At 42.6% G+C, this 25,859-nt stretch overlaps 1 protein-coding gene across 1 annotated transcript; it reads left to right on the top strand.

Moving 5' to 3' along the window:
* Positions 1–73: 73 nt before the first annotated feature.
* Positions 74–24,983, top strand: dusp22a (dual specificity phosphatase 22a). The gene is made up of 7 exons (XM_084160203.1): positions 74–403; positions 1,276–1,309; positions 2,328–2,410; positions 3,207–3,256; positions 18,489–18,563; positions 18,659–18,830; positions 23,625–24,983. Exons 1-7 carry the CDS (start codon positions 383–385, stop codon positions 23,823–23,825), a joined length of 636 nt encoding a protein of 211 aa, XP_084016329.1. The 5' UTR covers positions 74–382; the 3' UTR covers positions 23,826–24,983.
* The last annotated feature ends 876 nt before the right edge of the window (positions 24,984–25,859 follow it).

Genomic DNA, 25,859 nt, shown 5'->3' with positions numbered 1-25,859 from the left:
TGTATGAGTTAATCATAATCCTTTCCAGGTCTGGGCTGCATTACGTTCACATGTACCAATGAAATCATTTCTCAGGGAAAACCCGGAAGAGGATTATGGAGCGAAGGTTATACAGAACAGCGTTATGGCGATCGTCTTGTGAAGCAATTTAGAGAAAGCGGTCAAAAGTACACCCATGTTGTTGAACTACAGAGGCGCAAAGTGGTCTTACTAGTGACCGACATAACATTTCGCAATCACTAGCACGCACCCCTTCATGTTAGTGAAAGTCAGTCCATGTTCTTGTCCAATGTTTTGCGTTGTTGCTTTGAGACGGAAATACTCAGCTGTATTTTAACGTAGTATTTCAAATACTTCATAATCTTTATCGTCTGCAAGAGACATGGGAAATGGAATGAACAAGGTAGGGGCCTATGGGTTTTTGTTATTAATGTATCTGTTCTGTTCAATGGCTTTTTATTGTTTTTTTTGTAGCAAGGCACTTCCTCAGGGGCGTAAACGTTGCACATAGAAATGCGCGGAATAGATTGTTGTCTATCATGTTATTTACATCATTATCTACATTTCTATCTGCAACACTGAATGTCCCTATATTTCCCTGAATAAAACCAAAGGGTAGGCCACTCATCACACAATCTCACATGATATAATAACGTGATAACTCATACACGTTTGGATTTAGGCTATCAAATGGAGAAAAACACTTAGCCCTACTATTTTGACTGTTTTAAAGCCCTTATTGTCATCTGTCAATAGCTGGGTGTTTAAATGTTATATATATTACACTTCTTAGTGTCCCGTTAAGGTGATGGGAGTGTCCAGAAGCACAACTGTAATTCAACCCTGACTGAAGCTCTAAGCTTATCTGAATTTCAAATGACAGAAACATCATAGGCAGGTATATACTTTTTTTTTGAAGTCTTAAATAATGCAGGAGTCTTGTAACGTCTAAATGAGATCATGATCGGATAGCTACAGCTTTATCGCACAGATCTGTGTCAACATGGCCTTATAACCATCAGAGTTGGGTCAGTGCTCCCAGAGTGCTCCTCACTCCCGGTCATGCCAGGCAAGACTATTTATTGCAGGCCCTATAAGGCTAGACATAGCTATGAGAATGGTTCCTGTTTGTTTTCTCAATTGGGAAAATACTGTGTGACCAAACTGGACACCTGCATACCTCCCACAGCGTAGATAAGGAGCATCACTGTTAAGGCCATGCTCAAATTGTGAATATCTAACTAGTGAAATGTCTCTTTGTTTTCCTATTTGCAGGTTGTTGATGGGCTCTACCTGGGAAATATCAGAGGTGAGAACAAGATTCTGTTGAAATCCATTGTTGTTTTATATGTCGCACAGTCTGGAATCCCACCCAAGAGGCAACACTCACTCTAATTCACTAGGTGTGGCAGCAGCAGCTGGCTTGAATCCAGGGCAGTTTTCAAAGAGACTCCGGCATTTTCTTCTGTTATTGATGCACATGAGCTGAACTTTCTCTGTCCTTATGTTGTTATAATGTTGTTGATACGTTACCTGCAAGGTATGGTCAAATGTTACAAGGGAAGAGATATTATGGTCCTCTGTAGCTCAGCTGGTAGAGCACGGCGCTTGTAACGCCAAGGTAGTGGGTTCGATCCCCGGGACCACCCATACACAAAAATGTATGCACGCATGACTGTAAGTCGCTTTGGATAAAAGCGTCTGCTAAATGGCATATTATTATTATTATTATAACAAGAATATCCAGTGGGTGGACTATAGCTATGTATAGATCAAAGTAGAGTAGCAGAAGGTTATACATGTACTGTAGCTCAATGAACTAAGGCATGGCCTGAATGAAGGCTGCTACATGCATCATACTTTATCCATCAGTAGAATATGGCATATTTACTCCATCTCGTAGTATTGGTGATTTATCAACAGACAAGTCGCAGAATGTTTAAGGCACATTTTACATCATGCACAATATTGGGCAATATTTCTGCTCCTCAGCCAAGGGGGTTTCTGCCCTACCAGCTTAATGTGACATCTACCATGCTCTAATTTTAGCCATACTGATGATGGCTTAACAAGATGGTCCAAGTACTGCTCTCACACTGAAAATAGCTCAAAGTGACAAGGCCAAATGATCGCTACCCAAATTACAGCCACACAGTCACTGATGCTGCTTCTGGGCAAGCCAGGGATGAACCTGTGTCTTAAACACTTCAAATAATGCATTTCCTCTCTCTCCTTTGGCATTGGTTTGTCTCCACTGAGGCTCTCATAGAAATTCACTGAGAAGAATCACTGATAGACATTTTCTTCCTCCCTTCGTCTTTCCCCAGACTCGGAGAACAGAGAGAGTTTGTCCCAGAACAACATCACCCACATCCTGTCTGTGTACAACAATGCTAAACCTGTGCTGGAGGTGAGTGGGGCAGGCGGCCATAGAAGACACAAGGCCGGTTTCACAGACATAGACTGAATACATTGTTGTGTCTTGAGTAGGCTGGAGTAGGCTTCAATCTGGTTTAGTTGGTCAAGAACTGAAAATGTGATTTCATGACCAGTGACTATAACCTTGAATACCATGTCTTACATGAGTCAAACTTATAAACGTTAATTATTATTAACTTCCTCATACTCAGTCAGTGAATATGGGATTTTGTCTCAAATTCTAGAGAGATGTCTAATAACTTTTTTGGTCAGTATTCAGTTCCTTGATTTGATTCATAGGAATTGTGTAGTGTAACCAAATACGTACAGTATGACATAATTTTGTAAAAGTCGAAAACATAGATTTTGTAGTACACAGTTGAAGCCAGCTGGGGGTAGGGGTGTCTCACGCTTCAATAAATACCAGTGACATTGGGCTGTAGAACTTTAGACAAAACTTTAACTGTTCATTAGAGCACTTCACTCTACTTGAAGCATCATATTTGTATTTCTTTTACCTCTGTGGTTCATTTATAATACTCAGTTGAGTATGTGTGTGTATTTACTTGACTCATCCAACAACAATGTGCAGTTGATGACCACACACTTTACCTACTAATTACTGTTTCAAACAATGAAAAATAAATACAAGAAAGCAAATTTTCAGAAAGTGAATGATATACCGCTGATAAACTGTACTGTGACCACATGTAGATGGTATGTGTTGTGTGCAGAACAAAACTGACCCTTGTGTTGTGTTTGTACTCCTATCTGTTTACCTCTCACAGGACATGACCTACCTGTGTATCCACGCAGCTGATGCGTCTAGCCAGAACCTGTGAGTTACCACGCACGCACGCACACCATTCATTGTCAAACAAATCCACCAACACAAGCCACTCCACTGTGTACCATCGTCAGAGGTCCCTCTTTTCTTCCTGTGAACAATACATGACTCATGTGTCATATTGTTTCAACAACATCAGTTGAACTTAGGTCTTCAGTTTGTGGCTCCAGGGTGACACACAAGCAGGAAAGTAGATTAGTCACTTTGTCGTTGAAACAAATGAAATAAGCCTGGAAGTCTTTTAAGGGTTCATACAGTATGTGTCAGGTAGAGATAAACAAGGTACCTATAGTATCAAGTCAGAGACCAAAACAGTAAAAAACACTAAGGCCTGATAATCTAAAGGACTCTGAGATGCAGATATCTCAGTTTGACTTGTCTGGCTTTGCTATCAGAGCAGGAAAGAGTGTGGAGACGGTGCAGTATTTAAATGGCTGTAGTTTTATATAGACCCCATCACCACTGTGTGAAATGAGCTCCTAGATAGACTGCTGCTGCTTCACGTGTGTTATCAAGTCCCCCTCTTTCATTATAGCAGCAGACCAAAACGTTTACTTCTCTGTCTCTAAGCTGCTCTCATGTTTGGTGGGTCGCCATTGGCATACTACCATTTAGTATAAATACTGAAAATGTTATAAAACAAGTTGCAGAAATGTAACAGTTGAAAAAAAAAAATAATCAGGGGTTGAAACCGAAATTATTTTCCAATGGTTTCAGAACCACTCTTTTTTTCGTTCAGTTCCACTGTTCCGACCATCAAAATAAAGTTCAGAACCGGTTCGAACCCCCAAAAAGTACCGGTTTATATTGTTCCTTTCTGTTCCTTTTTTAACCTGTGAAATCTACCGTTTTTTACATTTAGCTCATTAAATTACTTCACCAATCAGTGCGGATAGAGCAGGCAAGCTAGTTGTTTACATGTGTGATGGACAGACAAGTGTAGCCTGTTGCGCAAGATGTGACTGAAATTCTACGAGTGGGGAGAGAGCAAGAGAGGGTTATGGAGCAGGCTTGAAGCGCTAGGCATGTTGTTATGACATGCATTATCTGAATTAGGTCCACAGAATTATACAGTAACTAGGCCTATAATATTCTTAACTAGCATTGAAAAAGCTAATAAAACATCTCTCTCCCCATCTTCTCACGCTTCTAACGTCAGTACAGAAGGGGGAGGGGCAGGTAACCTAAACATGCACACACATCTGTAAAGATTTTCAGCTTGCAGGCAGAAGCTGGAATACGTTTCTGAGTGACAGAGGCGCTTTGTTGCGTTTTTTTGTGGGACTAGAAAAATATGCCTGGAACATAAAAGAGTGTTATTAACCGGTTTCCATGCTTTTAAAATAGTGGTTCTGTTCTGGAACAGTATGGACCACTTTCGTTCCCGGTTCCATTTCTGTTCCTTGAAAAATTTCATTCTTTTCAGGTTTTCGGTTCTGTTCCCTGAACCGGTTCCAACCCCTGAAAATAATAATACAAATGTTGTAACAATGTGAGACGAGAATCATTTAAGTAGAAAGGGACTCCGACTCTAGTGTTGTGGTGGTCATTGGAGACATGTCTTTCATGTCACTTGATTACACATTGTGGTTATTTGAAAATAAATGTAGTGTCAGAGTTCCCCTACCATCATATGCTAACCCTGTGATGTCTCTCCAAGTGACTTGACAGCTGAGGGTAGAGTCCCTGTAGCACTGCGAGGGTTCTCCTCAGCTCTGCTCTGCTCTGTGTGGGTGTCCTTCCTTCCACCCATGCCATTATCACTTTCACATTCAGTCTTTAGTAGAGTTGAATATTTTCGGGGTATTTAAAAAATGTTCCATCCCAAGAATTAATCACTTCTCTCCCAGGCACCCGGTATTTCCCGCCAAAACCGGAAGTGTCATTCCAAAGCATATAAAACATATACATTGAGTGTACCAAACATTAGGAACACCTTCCTAATATTGAGTTGCTCCCCCTTTTGCCCTCAGAACAACCTCAATTAATGGACTCTACAAGGTGTCGAAAGCGTTCCACAGGGATGCTGGCACATGTTGACTCCAATGCTTTCCACAGTTGTGTCAAGTTGGCTGAATGTCCTTTGTGTAGTGGACCATTCTTGATACACACAGAACATTGTTGAGCGTGAAAAACCCAGCAGACCCGGACCCTAATGGTCGACTATCAAGTGCTCTGATGGGGAGTGGAATGGATAGGGGAACCAATGAAATGCCTAGACGGCGTGAGAATGCCCTGTCCATAAAGTTCTTTGCTGCGCCTGAATCGACTGGCACCTTACACTGGGGAACTACCATGATATCGGGAAAGTAGATGGGTAGGGTACAGTGCGCAGCAGAGGGCTCTGAACGAGTGTGGGTGTTCGATACCTGAGGTGATGCGAGAGTGCCCCGCCTGCCGCCTCCAGACCCAAAAGAGCATTGACGACCACGTGTGGTGTACTGTCCCTTCGTGCCACCCGAGTGACACTGTCGCTGTCGTCCTCCGCTCTTTCTGATGGCGGCTCCACCCAGCTCCATCAGCTCGGGATCCGAGAAGTAGAGCTCCAGTTGAAGGAGGAATCCTTGGCAGAGCGCCGCCGTCCCGTCGAACTCCCGTGATCGGGATATGTGGATCCCTCCGGGTGCTGGGGTGTAGGTGGCTGGATCCGATTGGCCAGCTGGTCTCGACAGACCGGGTTCTCTCCTCTCCAGGTGTTGGACGATCTGAAGAACCCGATCCATCGCTTCCCCCAAGCTGGCCAGCATCGTGGAATGCTCCTGGACCCGTGCCACAACTCCAGGCATGCGCTCCTCTCCCGCTGACTCCATAGCGGGTGGGTGATTCTGTGATGAGTGTGATTAGAAGGAGTCAGGCGCAGGAGGGTAAATCACCGAATACAGAGTTTATTCCGTCGTACACAGTTGCGCTGGATAGCGACAACAAAATACAGGCACAGGGGAATAATCTACCCCGGCAATACAAGGTACGGGTAGCTCCAACAAAATACAGGCACAAGGGAATAATCTACCCCAGCAATACAAGGTACGAGTAGCTCCACCGAGCTACACTCAACTCACATAAAACAATCACCCACAAGGACAAGCGGGCAGAGGGAACACTTATACATGGACTAATGAGGGGATATGAACCAGGTATGTGTTATTGACAAGACAAGGCAAAAGGAATGATGATATATGGAGTAGCAGTGGCTAATAAGCCGGTGACAACGAACGCCGAAGCCTTCCCAAACAAGGAGGGGAGGCAGCCTCGGCGGAAGTCGTGACACCTACAAGCAACTGATGCAGACCTTTGGAACATCTACATTTCTAATAAATCAATGTAATTTAGCCTACACCATCACAATAAATCCATTATTTATTTTAGACAGGTCTAAAGAAACATGATATGAAGAAAATGTAGTCTATTTCAGATGAACAGAATAGCATACTCTGACTAGTCCTTATGTTAGGCCCTGATCTGGCTATGGCTATAGGTTACACTAGTTCATTTAGCAGACAAGATTTGCTTGGAATTCCATGGCATTATTTTATATAATTTTATAGCATGAAGAATACAATTGAACATAGCTGAATAAAATAGGATATTCTCTCCAAACGATTTGAGGGAGTGCGCACATGCGGCTATTCTGTGTTGAGCGGTTAACAAAGGAACAGGTACTCCTGTATGCTTAATTTAGAGTTATTTATGTAACTTTAGTTGTGATACCAATGTTGGGCTATATGTTTTGATTTTTAATACATTTAATACATTCTAATGATGCGACTCTAATGATGATTTGAAAAAAAGTTGCCTGGAAGGCATGAGCTCTGCTTTGTTTTTTGCGCAGACTGTACACACTTCATCAGTCTCTCATTCATAATTTGACAAGCACTTGATAATGCCTCAGGGACAGTGGCAGGTGGGGAGTTTGACTGGGGCGATACACCTGTCAAACGGTAACGCAGGTGTCCTAAGGCGAGCTCAGGATGGACAGAAACCTCCCGTGGAGCAGAAGGGCAAAGGTGCATTTTATGGTGAAAATTATCTTCCCAAAACTTGAAACTCAAGCGCTTCCTATGTATGCCAGTTAGGCTCTACACCCATTGTAAAGTGGAATAATGTGCATATTTTAAGAAGTTATTTGGCCACTTTAGTTGTGATACAAACCTTATCAAAACATATAGGCCTATGGGCTAGGCTACATGAGGTGTGCGACTATGATTTGAAAAAGTCACACAAAAAAAGGTATGCGCTGTTTCTTGACTTAAGCTGGGCATCATTCACAAGTGATAATATATAATTCACAAGTGATAGGCTAATAGTCACACATCAGACAATTCTTGATTTAAATACGAAATAATATATGTGTGAAATTTGTTTTGATTTAGTATGGACCATTGTCATGCACCTGTCTCGAAACAGGGGCAGGGGAGCAAAATACATGTAATCTATGCACTTAAATAGCGAAGGTAGGACGCTTTTCCTGTGGTTCATTTTCATGCCAGCCAGGTAGGCTATACTCCTGTTGTAAAGAGAAGCAATGTGCTTAATATTAGGAAAGTTGAGAAATAAGTATAGTAATTCTGGCCTATAGAAAGCTGATGGGATCCTCCTCTTTTTAATGGAGGCCATCACTCTGTTTTCTCACGCAATTGCATAGCCTATAGAAATGTTACGCAACATGAGTGTTTGATTAGATTTTCAATTACATTTGCAATGATGTCAGAGTGATTAGAGGGACAATAGAGTGCTGAGTACCAGGCAGTTAGCAAGTTTGGTAGGCTACTAATGACCATCAGCAGCATCAGAGCTTGGAGAAGCCTAATTACGGTCACCTGGAATTTGACTGCCGTCATGACTCGTGTCCACCGGTGTGGCGGTAATATGGTCACCATAACAGCCCTAATATACATTTCTATAATTTGTAGGCTGACGCATATATACCTTTCATAAGGTGTGTATTGCGCAAGAGACAGAGGCTATAAGTTAGAAGCTTATACATAACCCATCATTTATTAGCTAAATATAAGGCTAGTACTGCATTGGATTTATTTCCTGAAAGAGGTAAGCTCGGACATACAGTACTTTTCCAACAGTCTTGAAGGAGTTCCCACATATGCTGAGCACTTGTTGGCTGCTTTTTCTTCACTGTGCGGTCCAACTCATCCCAAACCATCTCAATTTGATTGAGGTCGGTTGATTGTGGAGGCCAGGTCATCTGATGCAGCACTCCATCACTCTCCTTCTTGGTCAAATAGCCCTTACACAGCCTGGAGGTGTGTTTGGTCATTGTCCTGTTGAAAAACAAATGATAGTCCCACTAAGCGCAAACCAGATGGGATGGCGTATGGCTGCAGAATGATGTGGTAGCCATGCTGGTTAAGTGTGTCTTGAATTCTAAATAAATCACTGACAGTGTCACCAGCAAAGCACCCCCACACCATCACACCTCCTCCTCCATGCTTCACGTGGGAACCACACATGCAGAGATCATCCGATCACCTATTCTGCGTCTCACAAAGACACTGCAGTTGGAACCAAAAATCTCAAATTTGGACTCATCAGACCAAAGGACAGATTTCCACCGGTCCAATGTCCATTGCTCGTGTTTCTTGGCCCAAGCAAGTCTTTTCCGTATTGACTGACCTTCATGTCTTAATGTAATGATTGACTGCCATTTCTCTTTGCTTATTTGAGCTGTTCTTGCCATAATATGGACTTGGTCTTTTACCAAATAGGGCTATCTTCTGGATACCATCACTACCTTGTCACAACACAACTGATTGGCTCAAACGCATTAAGAAGGAAATAAATTCCACAAATTAACTTTTAAGAAGGCACACCTGTTAATTGAAATGCATTCCAGGTGACTACCTCATGAAGCTGGTTGAGAGAATGCCAAGAGTGTGCAAAGCTGTCATCTGGTACCTATGACCTGCACCATCTGTTGAGTTTGTTCTGTGTCCTCTGTCCACATTAATTACTGCTCATTACATTAGTATTGTAGCACGCTGTGTAGCGCAGTAAGGATAACTACCAGGGTGGAATGTCCTACCCTGCTTTTCATACCTGGACAGAAACACCCTGTCTGCCAGTCAGTCAGAAAGACAGACAGACACTAGTGTTAAAGACATGCTCCGTAATTTTGGCGACTAGTAAGTCTTTTTTTTAAACCTCACGCAAGCAGATCATAACCCAGTCAGCCTTTCAATCACTTGTCTTCTCAGAGGAAAATAAGAAGGCGAGAGATGATAATGATGAGGGTGGTTGGTTGGAGGTTGCGGAGGACGGGATGTTGTTGTTGGGTTGGGGGGCCTCTGACCCCCATGTCGCAACAAACTGGTCTGCAGGCAGCAGGAAGGAAGCCTTGCTGTGACATCCTGCTGTGCCTCGGTCACCAGGCCTATTATAGTCCCTCTGTCACAATCCCTAGGCTGGGAAAACAGGAGTAACGGTTGCCCCTCATGTTTCATCACGTCCCCCTGTCCCCCGCTCCTAGAGACCAGGCCAGGGACTGACATGGCTAGGGTACTCTAGGGGCTAGGACTGGGGGCCTCTATCTGTGAGCTAGTGATGAGTCTCTGAGAGTGTGTCAAATTATTGTGGTAGGATGCTGACCTGACCCCCACTTCATGTTGTTTTATTAAACACTCAAGAACCAAGAATTAGAATCAGGTGGACATGTCCTATATATTCAGTTACCAGATATCACAAAACTAAAGCACCACAGAGTCTTTGTTTGGAGACAGCCATAAACTGTATTTTGAAAGTACCATACAGTTTGCCGCTGTCCTTCATTTGTGAATATACACTGAGTGTACCAAACATTAGGAACACCTTCCTAATATTGAGTTGCACCCACCCCCGGTCCTTTTTCCCTAAGAACAGCCTCAATTCGTTGGGGCATGGACTTTACAAGGTGTCGAAAGCGTTCCACAGGGATGCTGGCCCATGTTGACTCCAATGATTCCCACAGTTGTGTCAAGTTGGCTGAATGTCCTTTGGGTGGTGGACCATTCTTGATACACACGAGAAACTGTTGAGCGTGAAAAACCCAGCATCGTTGCAGTTCTTGACACAAACCGGTGCACCTGGCACCTACTACCATACCCATTTCAAAGGCACTTAAATATGTTGTCTTGCCCATTCACCCATTGCACACATACACAATCCATGTCTCAATTGTCTCAAGGCTTAAAAATGATTATTTAACCTGTCTCCTCCCCTTCATCGACACTGATTGAAGTGGATTTAACAGGTGACATCAATAAGGGATCATACCTTTCACCTGGATTCACCTGGTCAGTCTATGTCATGGAAAGAGCAGGTGTTTTTAATGTTTTGTAAACTCAGTGTAAGATCCTAATTATTTTTGTTTTCATTTGGAGTTCAGCCTTTCAAAACACCAAATAATCACCACATAATACATTTCTGCACATTTAACAAGATAGCCGGAAACCGCTGGACCAGAAAGAATTAGAAAAGTGCTGAGGAGACATCTTTCAGCAAGAGTTTGGCTCCAAGTGAGGAGGGAACATGCAATCCATCTATTTTAGCCCCTGTCTGTTGAGTGGATTGGGTAACCAAGCAGCCTTTGCTGTTAGAGGACAATCCTCCCCACCATATGACTCTCCTATTGCACAATGCTTCACTACTATTTCCAATAGTGTTTGGAGTGGTAGTCATACACCAACACCAAAACACGGATCAAGTCACAGTATAGGGTAGACGGAGGGAGAACGTTAGTTGGGGTATGCTGTATTGATCTACATGAAAAGATGATCTCTAAAGATGGAATGATAGTGGTTGTAATGTCCGGGAGGGAAGCAGTATAGGAGTCCCCTATACTCTCATTACCTCACAGTCCAAAAAAGGTGCATGAATTGACAAACCAACGGATTGTGAGAGAGATATTATGACTTTCTTGGATGACAATGAAAGTTGAGTAGAAAATACTTATAGGTTCTCCTAGTAGTGTCCAGTGGAGAGTGCTACTAAACAAGACAACTGTATAGGGGAGATCACTTCCACCACCACCTCGAGAGTAAGCTACCCATTCCTTCCCCCTCCATAACATCGTTGTGCGTCTTTTCCTACTAGCACTGACTTTGCTGATAACTACTTTGTTGAGGGAAAATTTACTTGCTACGATTGTGATATGTTGTTGTCTCACCTACAGTAGCTATCTTAAGATGAATGCACTAATGTAAGTCGCTCTGGATTAGAGCATCTGCTATATGACTAAACTGTCAAATTTGCCCTGGGACATCCCAGTGATGTGATGATTGGACACAGATACATGGTTACTTGGGTATCAGACAGGACAGGTATCTATCTGGACATCATGACTGAGATTAAACGGATTGAAGGAACTTGTGCTGTGCAGAGATGGAATCCAGATGACTTTTACACCTTAGTTTCACTTCTTCCAGTTCTTTCTCATATCCCATAAAATCTGACCTGAAATCTATTTATATATTTATAGATCTGGTCTCACCTAGGGCTGTGGCGGTCATTACATTTTGTCAGCCGGTGATTGTCAAGCAAATTACTGCCGGTCCCACGGTAATTGACTGTTAATTAACATAAACATATTTGAGCTTCTCCTGGCTTCCACACATAGCCTACAAGCCACTGATGCAGACTTTTGGAACATCTACATTTAAAAAAGTCTAATAAATCCATGTAATATAGCCTACACCATCACAATAAATCCATTATTTATTTTAGACAGGTCTAAAGAAACATGATATGAAGAAAATGTAGTCTATTTCAGAAGAACAGAATAGCATACTCTTAGTTGTCCTTATGTTAGGCCCTGATATGTCTATGCCATATTGCTGTGGGCTACACTAGTTCATTTAGTAGACAAGATTTGCTTAGAATTCCGTGGCATTTTTTATATTATTTTATAGTATGAAGAAGGATACAATTGAACATAGCTGAATAAAATAGAAAGGATATTTTCTCCAAACGATTTGAGGGAGTGTGCATATGCGGCTATTTTGTGTTGAGCGGTTAACAAAGAAACAGGTACTCCTGTATGCTTAATTTAGAGTTATTTATGTAACTTTAGTTGTGATACAAATATTGGGCTATATGTTTTGATTTTTAATACATTATAAGGCTGCATGATGGGACTCTAATGATGATTTGAAAAAAGTTGCATGAAAGGCATGAGCGCTGTTTTTTTTTTTGCGCAGTCTGTACACACTTCATCAGTCTCTCATTCACAATTTCACAAGCACTTGATAATGCCTCAAATTTCCCAGCGGCATCCCCTTTGTGTGGCTGTAATGCCCCCTAAAAAAATCCATGTATTTTCGGCCAGTGGCCGTTTTGCCCTTGGTCTGAATATAATAATTATAATTCCCTTCTCCTGGCTGCACGCTCTGAAGCACCTCTCAATCACATGGCTCTCCATCACGTGATTGGGTCTTTCTCAAAGGCTACGGTACCAGTCAAAGGTTTGGACACACCTACTCATTCAAGGGTTTTTCTTTATTTTTACTATTTTCTACATTGTAGAATAATAGTGAAGACATCAAAACTATTAAATAACACTTATGGAATCATGTAGTAACCAAAAAAGTATTAAACAAATCAAAATATATTTGAGATTTGAGATTCTTCAAGTAGCCACCCTTTGCCTTGATGACAGATTTGCACACTCTTGGCATTCTCTCAACCAGCTTCACCTGGAATGCTTTTCCAACAGTCTTGAAGGAGTTCCCACATATACTGAGCACTTGTTGGCTGCCTTTCCTTCACTCTGCGCACCGACTCATCCCAAACCATCTCAATAAGGGATCATAGTTAAGGGATCATAATTTGGTTGAGGTTGGGGGATTGTGGAGGCCAGGTCATCTGATGCAGCACTCCATCACTCTCCTTCTTGGTAAAATAGCCCTTACACAGCCTGGAGGTGTGTTGGGTCATTGTCTTGTTGAAAAACAAATGATAGTCCCACTAAGCCCAAACCAGATGGGATGGCGTATCGCTGCAGAATGCTGTGGTAGCCATGCGGGTTTAGCTCATGTTTTCCTCTGCTCTCCTGACCATCAGGTCACACACACACACACACACACACACACACACACACACACACATACATACACACACACACATACACACACACACATGTTCTTATCATTATCTACTCCCTGCTCGGGCAGGCTGCATTCCTTAGTTATCGCCGTCCTCACAATATCCTGCAACATATTTCATACTCTCTTCCAAGCCTAACGGTTTCTCTCCTCCCTACATTGGGAGGCCTCTTTATCTTGGTTTCTCAGTTGTCTGTAGACAGTTCTCCTTGTCCTTTGTTGTCTGGTCTAACTCCTACTCGCATTGCTAAATAGTAACACAATGTCATAATCTTAACTTGCCCTCATCTTGTTAAAAGACAAATAAAGAAAAACCCTTGAATGAGTAGCTGTGTCCAAACTTTTGACTTTTTGTCATCAAACAAGATGAGTAGGCCAAACGAACCGAAAAAGCACTAGCCTATGTCAATCTACTATCCCCCATAGTACAAAAGTTGACCTATTCTATTCTGTGAGAGCAATAAATATTTGAAACATAGTCTGGGACAGTTGTGGGATGCGATAGATCCCAAATTAATACAACCACTATCATCAAAAAACCTTTTTTAAGCAATGAGCCTGATGCAACAGATGAGAACGTTTAGCTTAAAATGTTGATAAACTATTAGGCTATTTCTTCACATTATAAGTGCAGCAATGCGCACACGGCAGTAAGCTATAAGCGTGAATGTTCCATTAGCAGGAAAACACAATTTTCAAAAGTGACTGCAAATGCAATTATGAATGTAATGCTTTTATTATAAAGGTGCATTTTTATGGTGAAGATTATCTTCCCCAAACTTGAAACTCACACGCAGCATATGTATTCCAGTTAGACCCGTTGTAAAGCGGATTAATGTGCTTAATTTTAAAGTTATTTGGCCACTTTAGTTGTGATACAAACCTTATCAAAACATATACAGTGGGGGAAAAAAGTATTTAGTCAGCCACCAATTGTGCAAGTTCTCCCACTTAAAAAGATGAGAGAGGCCTGTAATTTTCATCATAGGTACACGTCAACTATGACAGACAAATTGAGAAAAAAAATCCAGAAAATCACATTGTAGGATTTTTAATGAATTTATTTGCAAATTATGGTGGAAAATAAGTATTTGGTCACCTACAAACAAGCAAGATTTCTGGCTCTCACAGACCTGTAACTTCTTCTTTAAGAGGCTCCTCTGTCCTCCACTCGTTACCTGTATTAATGGCACCTGTTTGAACTTGTTATCAGTATAAAAGACACCTGTCCACAACCTCAAACAGTCACACTCCAAACTCCACTATGGCCAAGACCAAAGAGCTGTCAAAGGACACCAGAAACAAAATTGTAGACCTGCACCAGGCTGGGAAGACTGAATCTGCAATAGGTAAGCTGCTTGGTTTGAAGAAATCAACTGTGGGAGCAATTATTAGGAAATGGAAGACATACAAGACCACTGATAATCTCCCTCGATCTGGGGCTCCACGCAAGATCTCACCCCGTGGGGTCAAAATGATCACAAGAACGGTGAGCAAAAATCCCAGAACCACACGGGGGACCTAGTGAATGACCTGCAGAGAGCTGGGACCAAAGTAACAAAGCCTACCATCAGTAACACACTACGCCGCCAGGGACTCAAATCCTGCAGTGCCAGACGTGTCCCCCTGCTTAAGCCAGTACATGTCCAGGCCCGTCTGAAGTTTGCTAGAGTGCATTTGGATGATCCAGAAGAGGATTGGGAGAATGTCATATGGTCAGATGAAACCAAAATTGAACTTTTTGGTAAAAACTCAACTCGTCGTGTTTGGAGGACAAAGAATGCTGAGTTGCATCCAAAGAACACCATACCTACTGTGAAGCATGGGGGTGGAAACATCATGCTTTGGGGCTGTTTTTCTGCAAAGGGACCAGGACGACTGATCCGTGTAAAGGAAAGAATGAATGGGGCCATGTATCGTGAGATTTTGAGTGAAAACCTCCTTCCATCAGCAAGGGCATTGAAGATGAAACGTGGCTGGGTCTTTCAGCATGACAATGATCCCAAACACACCGCCCGGGCAACGAAGGAGTGGCTTCGTAAGAAGCATTTCAAGGTCCTGGAGTGGCCTAGCCAGTCTCCAGATCTCAACCCCATAGAAAATCTTTGGAGGGAGTTGAAAGTCCGTGTTGCCCAGCGACAGCCCCAAAACATCACTGCTCTTGAGGAGATCTGCATGGAGGAATGGGCCAAAATACCAGCAACAGTGTGTGAAAACCTTATGAAGACTTACAGAAAACGTTTGACCTGTGTCATTGCCAACAAAGGGTATATAACAAAGTATTGAGAAACTTTTGTTATTGACCAAATACTTATTTTCCACCATAATTTGCAAATAAATACATTAAAAATCCTACAATGTGATTTTCTAGATTTTTGTTCTCAATTTGTCTGTCATAGTTGACGTGTACCTATGATGAAAATTACAGGCCTCTCTCATCTTTTTAAGTGGGAGAACTTGCACAATTGGTGGCTGACTAAATACTTTTTTCCCCCACTGTAGGCCTATGGGCTAGGCTACATGAGGTGTGCGACTATGATTTGAAAAAGTCGCAAAAAAAGGCATGTGCTGTTTCTTGCCTTAAGCTGTGCATCATTCACAAGTGATAATATATAATTCACAAGTGATAGGCTAATATTGTCACCCATCAGACTATTCTTGATTTAATCTTGTCTTTACATATACTAAATAATATCTGTGTGAAATTTGTTTTGATTTATCATGCACCTGTCTAGAAAAAAAGGAGGAATCTCTGCACTTAAACAGCGAATGGAGGACGCTATTCATGTGATTCATTTTCATGCCAGCCAGGTAGGCTATACTCCTGTTGTAAAGAGAGGCAATGTGCTTAATATTAGGAAATTTGATAAATAAATATAGTAAGACTAGCATATAGAAAGCTGATGGGATCCGCCTCTTTTTAATAGAGCCATCACTCTGTTTTCTCATGCAATTGCATAGCCTATAGAAATGTTGCGCAACATAAGCTCATGGGCTCTCATGAAGTGTTTGATTAGATTTTTTTTCTACATTTTCATTTATGTCAGATTGATTAGAGGGACAATAGAGTGCTGAGTACCAGGCAGTTAGCAAGTTTGGTAGGCTACTAATGACCATCAGCAGCATCAGAGCTTGGAGAAGCCTAATTACCGCCTAATTTCGTGGTCCTCTGTAGCTCACCTGGTAGAGCACGGTGCTTGTAACGCCAAGGTAGTGGGTTCGATCCCCGGGACCACCCATACACCAAAAAAAAAATGTATGTACGCATGACTGTAAGTCGCTTTGGATAAAAGCGTCTGCTAAATGGCATATTATTATTATTATTATTATTATTATTACTAAACGGTCACGTGGAATTTGATTGCCGTCATGACTCGTGACTGCGGGTGTGGCGGTAATATGGTCACCTTATCAGCCTTAGTCTCACCTACAGTGAGGGAAAAAAGTATTTGATCCCCTGCTGATTTTGTACGTTTGCCCACTGACAAAGAAATTATCAGTCTATAATTTTAATGGTAGGTTTATTTGAACAGTGAGAGACAGAATAACAACAAAAAAATCCAGAAAAACGCATGTCAAAAATGTTATAAATTGATTTGCATTTTAATGAGGGAAATAAGTATTTGACCCCTCTGCAAAACATGACTTAGTACTTGGTGGCAAAACCCTTGTTGGCAATCACAGAGGTCAGACGTTTCTTGTAGTTGGCCACCAGGTTTAGACACATCTCAGGAGGGATTTTGTCCCACTCCTCTTTGCAGATCTTCTCCAAGTCATTAAGGTTTTGAGGCTGACGTTTGGCAACTCAAACCCTCAGCTCCCTCCACAGATTTTCTATGGGATTAAGGTCTGGAGACTGGCTAGGCCACTCCAGGACCTTAATGTGCTTCTTCTTGAGCCACTCCTTTGTTGCCTTGGCCGTGTGTTTTGAGTCATTGTCATGCTGGAATACCCATCCACGACCCATTTTCAATGCCCTGGCTGAGGGAAGGAGGTTCTCACCCAAGATTTGACGGGACATGGCCCCGTCCATCGTCCCTTTGATGCGGTGAAGTTGTCCTGTCCCCTTAGCAGAAAAACACCCCCAAAGCATAATGTTTCCACCTCCATGTTTGACGGTGGGGATGGTGTTCTTGGGGTCATAGGCAGCATTCCTCCTCCTCCAAACACGGCGAGTTGAGTTGATGCCAAAGAGCTCCATTTTGGTCTCATCTGACCACAACACTTTCACCCAGTTCTCCTCTGAATCATTCAGATGTTCATTGGCAAACTTCAGACGGGCCTGTATATGTGCTTTCTTGAGCAGGGGGACCTTGCGGGCGCTGCAGGATTTCAGTCCTTCACGGCATAGTGTGTTACCAATTGTTTTCTTGGTGACTATAGTCCCAGCTGCCTTGAGATCATTGACAAGATCCTCCCATGTAGTTCTGGGCTGATTCCTCACCGTTCTCATGATCATTGCAACTCCACGAGGTGAGATCTTGCATGGAGCCCAAGGCAGAGGGAGATTGACAGTTCTTTTGTGTTTCTTCCATTTGCGAATAATCGCACCAACTGTTGTCACCTTCTCACCAAGCTGCTTGGCGATGGTCTTGTAGCCCATTCTAGCCTTGTGTAGGTTTACAATCTTGTCCCTGACATCCTTGGAGAGCTCTTTGGTCTTGGCCATGGTGGAGAGTTTGGAATCTGATTGCTTCTGTGGACAGGTGTCTTTTAAACAGGTAACAAACCGAGATTAGGAGCACTCCCTTTAAGAGTGTGCTCCTAATCTCAGCTCCTTACCTGTATAAAAGACACCTGGGAGCCAGAAATCTTTCTGATTGAGAGGGGGTCAAATACTTATTTCCCTCATTAAAATGCAAATCAATTTATAACATTTCTGACATGCGTTTCTCTGGATTTTTGTTGTTGTTATTCTGACTCTCACTGTTCAAATAAACCTACCATTAAAATTATAGGCTGATCATTTCTTTGTCAGTGGGCAAACGTACAAAATCAGCAGGGGATCAAATACTTTTTTCCCTCACTGTATGATAAGACAATCCACATCCTGATATGATCAGTGATACACTTTTTACACTACACTGTTTATTCTGTACTTGTACTTATAAGGTCATGTATTTTTGTCTTTGCAGGTCACAGCATTTCAAAGAGAGCATCAGGTTCATCCATGAATGTCGTCTAAATGGAGGGGCCTGTCTGGTGCACTGGTACGTACACCACCTAACCATAAACCGCTAACTTTCTGTTGACCGTACCTGACCACTCCTGACTGTGCTCTCCCTGTCCCTGTCCTATAATGCAGCCTGGCTGGTGTGTCCCGTAGCACTACCATGGTGGTGGCCTACCTGATGACCGTCACCACCTACAGCTGGGAGGAGTGTCTGTCGGCTGTCAAGGCTGTGCGTTCCTTCGTAGGCCCGAACTATGGCTTCCAACAGCAACTACAGGAGTACCAGATGAACCAAGTCACAGAGGTAGGTACACACACATTAAAACACACAATACACACACACCCTGTATAGATAACATAATGATGTCCTCTAACCAAAAAAATATAGTCGCTGTGCCCTTGAGCAAGGCACTTAACCCTTAATGCTCCAGGTACGCTGTACAATGGCGACCCTGGCCATGACGCCCACACCCTGCGGGTGTCTCAGGGGGAGTTGGGATATGCAAAAAAATAACAGGACAAATATAAGCACCCCCCAAATTATTATTATTATTTTACATTTTCGTCATTTAGCAGACGCTCTTATCCAGAGCGACTTACAAATTGGTGCATTCACCTTATGATAGCCAGTGGGACAACCACTTTACAATTATTATTTTATTGGGGGGGTGGGGTAAGGGGGTGTAGAAGGATTACTTTATCCTATCCCAGGTATTCCTTAAAGAGGTGGGGTTTCAAGTGTCTCCGGAAGGTGGTGAGTGACTCCGCTGTCCTGGCGTCGTGAAGGAGCTTGTTCCACCATTGGGGTGCCAGAGCAGCGAACAGTTTTGACTGGGCTGAGCGGGAACTGTGCTTCCGCAGAGGTAGCGTAGCCAGCAGGCCAGAGGTGGTGAATGAACGCAATGCCCTCGTTTGGGTATAGGGACTGATCAGAGCCTGAAGGTACGGAGGTGCCGTTCCCCTCACAGCTCCGTAGGCAAGCACCATGGTCTTGTAGCAGATGCAAGCTTCAACTGGAAGCCAGTGGAGTGTGCGGAGGAGCGGGGTGACGTGAGAGAACTTGGGAAGGTTGAACACCAGACGGGCTGCGGCGTTCTGGATGAGTTGTAGGGGTTTAATGGCACAGCTTCCCGCAATTCAATTACTCGGGGGCAAAAAAACACCATGTAACACAGCTCAGGCGTAATATTTAGACTTGCATAGTTCAGGCCTATCAACGGTAAACAATTTCAATGAGTAAGAAGAATGCCGGTTAAGGCCCACCTTTTCTCTAACACCCACTCGGAAGCCAAACTGTTAGCTTACTCCCACTCAAAGTACAGAGTCACAGGAATGTGTCATCATCCAGCTGCCATCAGTTAATGATGCAACTGTATTTTACAAGGCCATGCCACTCCTGCCCTGTCAGGTTCATACTTTTGGTTTACTTTCACTTCTGTGGATGGAGGTGGGTCTCTGACAGTAAACCTGGAGCTCATCCTTCCTGGTTGCCTGTCTCAACTTTATATGACATACCAGGGATCATCCTAAACTCATCATGCTGCCCATTGGTCATCTGGGAGATGATCTCTGTGATGGCTGATGGCTTTGTCAGGACTTGCTGTTATGCCTGAGGTGGTTTATGAACCCTCAATGTATTTAGGCCAACAGAAGACAACAAGATCCTGTGTAAACTGTTTCTATGTGACTTTCGTCTGGGCCACCAGAAATACATAAGTTATTTAATTAGAAGTGCCATTATCATGCATATTAACCGTGACTTCACCCTCCTCCACTCTCATTTCACTAGACCTACACTAAAGTGTTTGCTGGTTTCAAAGTGAGTGTCTGTGTTGTCAGTTTATTTATAGCCATCTGCATATTATTCACACATTCAAGATGTAGTGGGGTGAGAAAATGGCTTTCCTGTTATGGGGCAGCTATTTCCACATACATCAGACTTCATACCTGTGAAAAGATGTGTGACATGCACACACACACACACACAAACGTTTCTAGACCATGCTGCAAAGAGAGCTGTGCATGGAGGTGGCTGAGAAGGGCTTTGAGTCTCTAGCTGGTGAGATGCACCCAGCCAGTGGTACTCAGTACGTGTTTGTAGTATACAGAAGGGGAACTGGAGGGGCTTGCTGAAATTGCATTAGCCTGCTACTGGCCATCACGTGACTGTAATTACTGTCAGAGGCTTGCAACATGTCTTCACCAAAGAATAAAAAAATATTTGTTATTTTCTTATTGTTTGGGTGATTTGCCAGTGATTTTGAGGGTCAAAGGGGAAATGGGATTTCTTTCTTCATGCTTTTCCCATGACTGTGTCTTAGAGAGAAATTGCTCTTGTCATCCCAATAGTTTGATCTATAGTGTTATACTGTATATAGGGTTGGTGATCAATTGTATCTTTTTTTCATTTCACGACACTGATACAACTAAGTTAGTATGTCTGTTGTTAAAAATGATTATAAATGCATTATTACGTAGAAGTTGACTTTACTTAAAATGGGTGTTTTGTTGAGTGTAAGTTAAGGTTCAGTGTGATAGTGTCTTAGGGGTTGTGTCCAGGTCACTGTGCCTCAGTTTTGACTTTGACTTACTTTGAATGGATTCAAAGCAGAGAGACGTTTTCAAGCAAACAAAACTGAAATGGACATCATTTGTTCCAATTTTGAGTAATCCTTTTCTCATGAATTGATGATCCGGATGTGAAAACTGGTAAAGGGATGGTGGAGAGTCTGACTCAAAGCTGGGTTTGGGATTCAAGTCCCCCGTCTGTCCTTATCATGTGTTGTCTAACTGTTCATTGTACCTTCCTTGGTGTGTATTTTTGTAACACAGTGCATTTCTTGTAAAGAGGTTTGAGTATGTTGTATGGCTGGTTATGGATGGTGGTAATGTGTGGGAGTCGCTGTGACACCTGACGGTTGTGTGGGAGGAAACATACGTCACTGCGACACACCTGAACACAACTCTTCTCTATTACCAGATGAACTTTCTTGGTTCATCTGGAACTCCTGAATTTATGATAGGAAGTCTGTAACACTATTTTGTATATAACATTACAATTATACTGTATATCATGATTACCCATCTAATGTAAATAATGTACCACTAGTTTGTTTACCTATAATCTATTACAGTCGTGTATAGGTTATTTATAAGTAAATCCCCAAATAAGTACACCTTACAATATTTTGTTGAACTATTACATTGGTGGCTATGCATTGAAACTAGTAGCCACCCACCACTCCATCCAAGACATGTCTACCAGAAGCATGTGATGTGCTGTTCCATTGTTGTAAATGTCAGCCATGTCTTCCCATAGCAAGCGTGAGAACTACACTGATCAATCCCTCTGTCCTGTGTGGAAGTCTGACCCAAAATAACTTAAACTGCACTTCTCTTTCTATACTCGGCCGGTCTTCAAATGACATCCATGTTTGTTGTGTTCTGTGAAGGGTAGCAATGTTCATGTCAGAACAATAATATGTCGAACTGTGTGGTTGTTTTGATCTCTCACTGCATTTCCAAAATGTTTATAAATGATGTCTATACTGTAGGTCCAGTGGTGTGGAACATATCTAAACTGCATAACCTATATTAGTGAAAACACAGGTGCCAAAAGAATGTGACAACTGAATCGAAAAGAAACTGAATGGTTAGGTTCATTAGGCTCACACTAGTGTGAACATTTTATTTGTCTCCTTATAATCCACAGTTCCCTCTTTGTATTAATATTGCGTTACTGAAATGCACAAAACAGTGAATCCTTTTGAACATAATTCCAAATATTACTTTCAGAGACACTTTCAGTTCGTCCTATTTCGCAAAGTATATGGTGTTACACAACAAATTATTAGATGGTTATTTCCTGGATTCCCTCCAGAAACCGCAAATCTGGATGCTCTGTTGGACTTGTTGACCTAAATGGTTAGCGCTTTACTGGAAGGGCAAGATGGAGCATGTCCCACAGGCTGTGGTACCACTCTGATAAAAGGAGGGCTGGGTAATGTTCAATTAACGTAGTGTGTGTCACACTTACAGAATCACCAGGACTGACATAGAAATAGAACACATGAATAAAAGGAATAAAAAACAATATTGGTCAAATACAATTTCTTGTGTAAAGTGTATTTTTCTACATGCTTCAATGGAATTGGGTGACATCACTTGAACAGTCACTACAATCTAGGCTGGCCCTAGATCTGTTTGTGCTTGAGAGCCCCGTACCTACTGTGTGAGGAATGTCAGAGGAGGAGTGACGGAAGTGGAGGCAGATTCCTGTTAAAGCTCTGATTCAGAGCTAGCTCTCCCCACCCCCTCCTCAGCTCTCACTGGTCCCTATGTAAGCCCACTGACCGCTGGGCTAAAGACCTGGGACTTCTGCCAGGGGTTTCCCACCCAACCCCTGCTGCCTCCCCGAGGCCCTCTAACCAGGACTAATCCCTGTGTACCGCTAAACCCAGAAAACACAGACACTGGGCCATTTTAGAGGACATTGTCTGTGCAAGGATATGATACTAACATTCCTCACAGAAGGTCACATCTTGTCTTGAGATCAGCATGTGTAACTTAAATTTTCACAAGTTACCAATGCAATGACATCAATGTATGATTTACATGCACAGAACTCAAGTTGGGATCAAGCCCAGAAGCAATGTTGTTAAAGCCAAAGTAAGTGAGTGTGTTTTTTCTCTGTACAGTTGCCGTGGTCAGAGACTTCTGACCCAACAGGGTCACAGCTGTTGGACCTCTTATGGCTCTCTGAGCTGCTGAGGAAAGTCCCTCGTTTTCAGAAATGTCTGCCGTCCATTTGCCAACCACACACAGAGATTGATCTAGAGATAGATTGCTTAGATTGTAGCTGCCTCTATCTACATCTATCACCATCTACTGGGAAGGAAAAGAAACCAAGAGAAAGTGTGGTAAACTACACCACAATGGAAAAATAACTTCTCACCCACACAGTCTCCTCTGATACCAGCACACTCTGCTCTCACATCCCACCCTTGGAGGACCATAGAACACAAATTGAGCTGAGCTGAACTGAATTGAATTACTTAATTCCATCGAACATGGTATTTTCTGTCTGTCTTGTTTCCAGTACAGGGCATGGCTGCGGGCCAGTTTCCGCCCCAGTCCCTTTAAGGACCAGGAGCAGGTGGGAGCCCTGCTGAACCAGTACATAGAGCAGCAGCAGCAGGAGAACCAGAGGAGAGGAGGGGACCACGGCTGGATGAACCAGGCCTCCAGTGTCTACCCTCTACCCTACAACGCCTACAACGGCTCTGGGGGCAACAGATGAGCCTGAGTGAGTCTCCCTGGTCCCACCAACCTCCAGCTCTGCCTGGAGAGTGAGACACAGGCCCAGTCCCAAAATCACCCCTAGGCACTTGTATAGATCTGAAAGGATCTGATGGGTATAAGTAGGGCCAGGGGTTTTCTCTTCACCAATACATTCTCCAGACCCTAGTCCTAAGCAATATGGTAATAGCTCCACCCTGCCCTCTGATAGACTAGGTGGAATTGTCACCCTATTGCCTGTAACTATTTAGTATTTGCAGGTCCCAAGTGCATAGGGGTTAGGGGTCTTTTGGGGCATTGGCTAACTGACTCTCTCACCACTGCACTACCTCCCGTGTCCCTCGCCACCTTCACCACTGAACTGACCTTAGTACAGCCTGATCAGGAGTTCTGATGCTCACTGAAGCCTTAGTCCAAACACCTCCACACCTCAAGACCTTGACCTTACAGCCACATACTACCATGAGGCTTCACCTGTCCTATAACCTCGCCTCAATTCATCTCTAAACATTTAAGGCCAAACAAATAAAGAAGTGTAGGACTAGCAGTTTTTTCGTAATCATATGTCTTCACACAAAAAAACATCAGCCTAAAACCTATAACTAGGACCTGGTTAGGTCACATGGTAAGACAAAAGTCCTGCACCTAACATTACATTTTAATCAATGTTATTAATATGTTTACCAATATGTTATTACATGGTACCATGATTACATAATGTTAAATGCAGTCCGCTGGTTAGATGGAGGATCTGATTGGTGTTGAGGGTTTAATGGACATAGAATGAACATAAGATGCTCTCCGCCCTTATTTAAGCTGATCCAGCTACTGTATACCTGCATGTGATAAAGCTTTAAATAACAGCAGTTTTGCCATAGAAAATGAATGCCTCATTCCAGTCAGTAAAATGAAGGATCATTACAGCCCAAAGCCATAACGTGGGGTCTTCCTAAAATGTACGTAAATGTTCTATGGAAATTTGTCTTGTCAATTCATCAGAAGTTATAAATATTATTTTATTTTTAGGGAATTTTTAAGATCTTTGTTAAATGTTTAGCGGTACAAATTCTGTTGTATCATAGTGTATGTATCTGCTTTTTTAATATGAAAATGTACACTTTCATTGTTTGCCCAAAAATAAATCTGCTAATAAATACTATTATGAAGCCAAAGCAGTATCTTGTTATTGAGACTGAAACAACCTTACAACATATACAACAATTGTATAAGGCTGGCTACAAACCAAAGTATTATCAAATCAAAACAAAACAAATGTGTGTTTGTGTCCACACGTACGTGTGTGTGTGGACCGAGTTTGGGAAACTTGCTTTTTAATCGCTTTGGTACTATTTCCGCAAGTATGTGGTAAAATTTCACAACTCTTAGTACAAAACTCAAAACGTATCATCAAAAAGGCCGTTTTTTTTTCAAACTTTAAGAGGTCAAAGAGGTGGGCATGGGCCCCATGAAAGAGGTGGGCATGGGCCCCGTCAGGGAACTGTTGTATCTAATGAAGTCCGGGCCATCGTCATTGACTGTGTGGTAAACAGAGGCCTTACCATGGCAGAGGCTGCCAAATTATTTCACCCCAATCTGAAAAGATCAACTGCCAATTTGATCATGAGAACATTTCGCCAAGAAAACCGGTAAGACTGCAGGATATGCACTATGCTTTACCATTACATTTACAGTAAATGACATTGTAATGCATGTCAATTCACAAAACATGTTACAATATTCTTACAGTATGATCTATTGACAGTATACTCTGTTCTATCCTCAGAAATGACAGAAAACCCAATGGTGGTGGCCGTGTGCTGACCGACCAGTAGGAGTGGGCAGTGGTGGAAATGGCGAGGGCCAGGAATGACATACGGCTGTCTGAAATAAAGCAGGCCATTGAGGAGAACGATGACACCTTTGCCAATGTGGCATCCATCAGCCTACCAACAATCGGCCACATTTTGAAGAGGCACCAGGTATCAATGAAAAACATTTACCTTGTGCCTTTTGAGAGAAACGACGACTGGGTGAA

The sequence above is a fragment of the Coregonus lavaretus genome, assembly GCF_964263955.1.
Source record: "Coregonus lavaretus genome assembly, chromosome: 4".
NCBI classification, from domain to species: Eukaryota; Metazoa; Chordata; class Actinopteri; order Salmoniformes; family Salmonidae; genus Coregonus; species Coregonus lavaretus.
The sequence above is the reverse complement of the archived record's forward strand: the minus strand, read 5'-3'. Positions and strand labels throughout refer to the sequence as shown.

What these genes read in the sequence shown, in the direction of transcription:
- dusp22a (XM_084160203.1), top strand. Translation starts at nt 383, where the DNA reads ATGGGAAATGGAATGAACAAG. An exon ending in TGGGAAATGGAATGAACAAG is followed by an intron (nt 404 to 1,275) that starts GTAGGGGCCTAT and finishes TCCTATTTGCAG; the next exon opens with GTTGTTGATGGGCTCTACCT. An exon ending in AGATGAACCAAGTCACAGAG is followed by an intron (nt 18,831 to 23,624) that starts GTAGGTACACAC and finishes TCTTGTTTCCAG; the next exon opens with TACAGGGCATGGCTGCGGGC.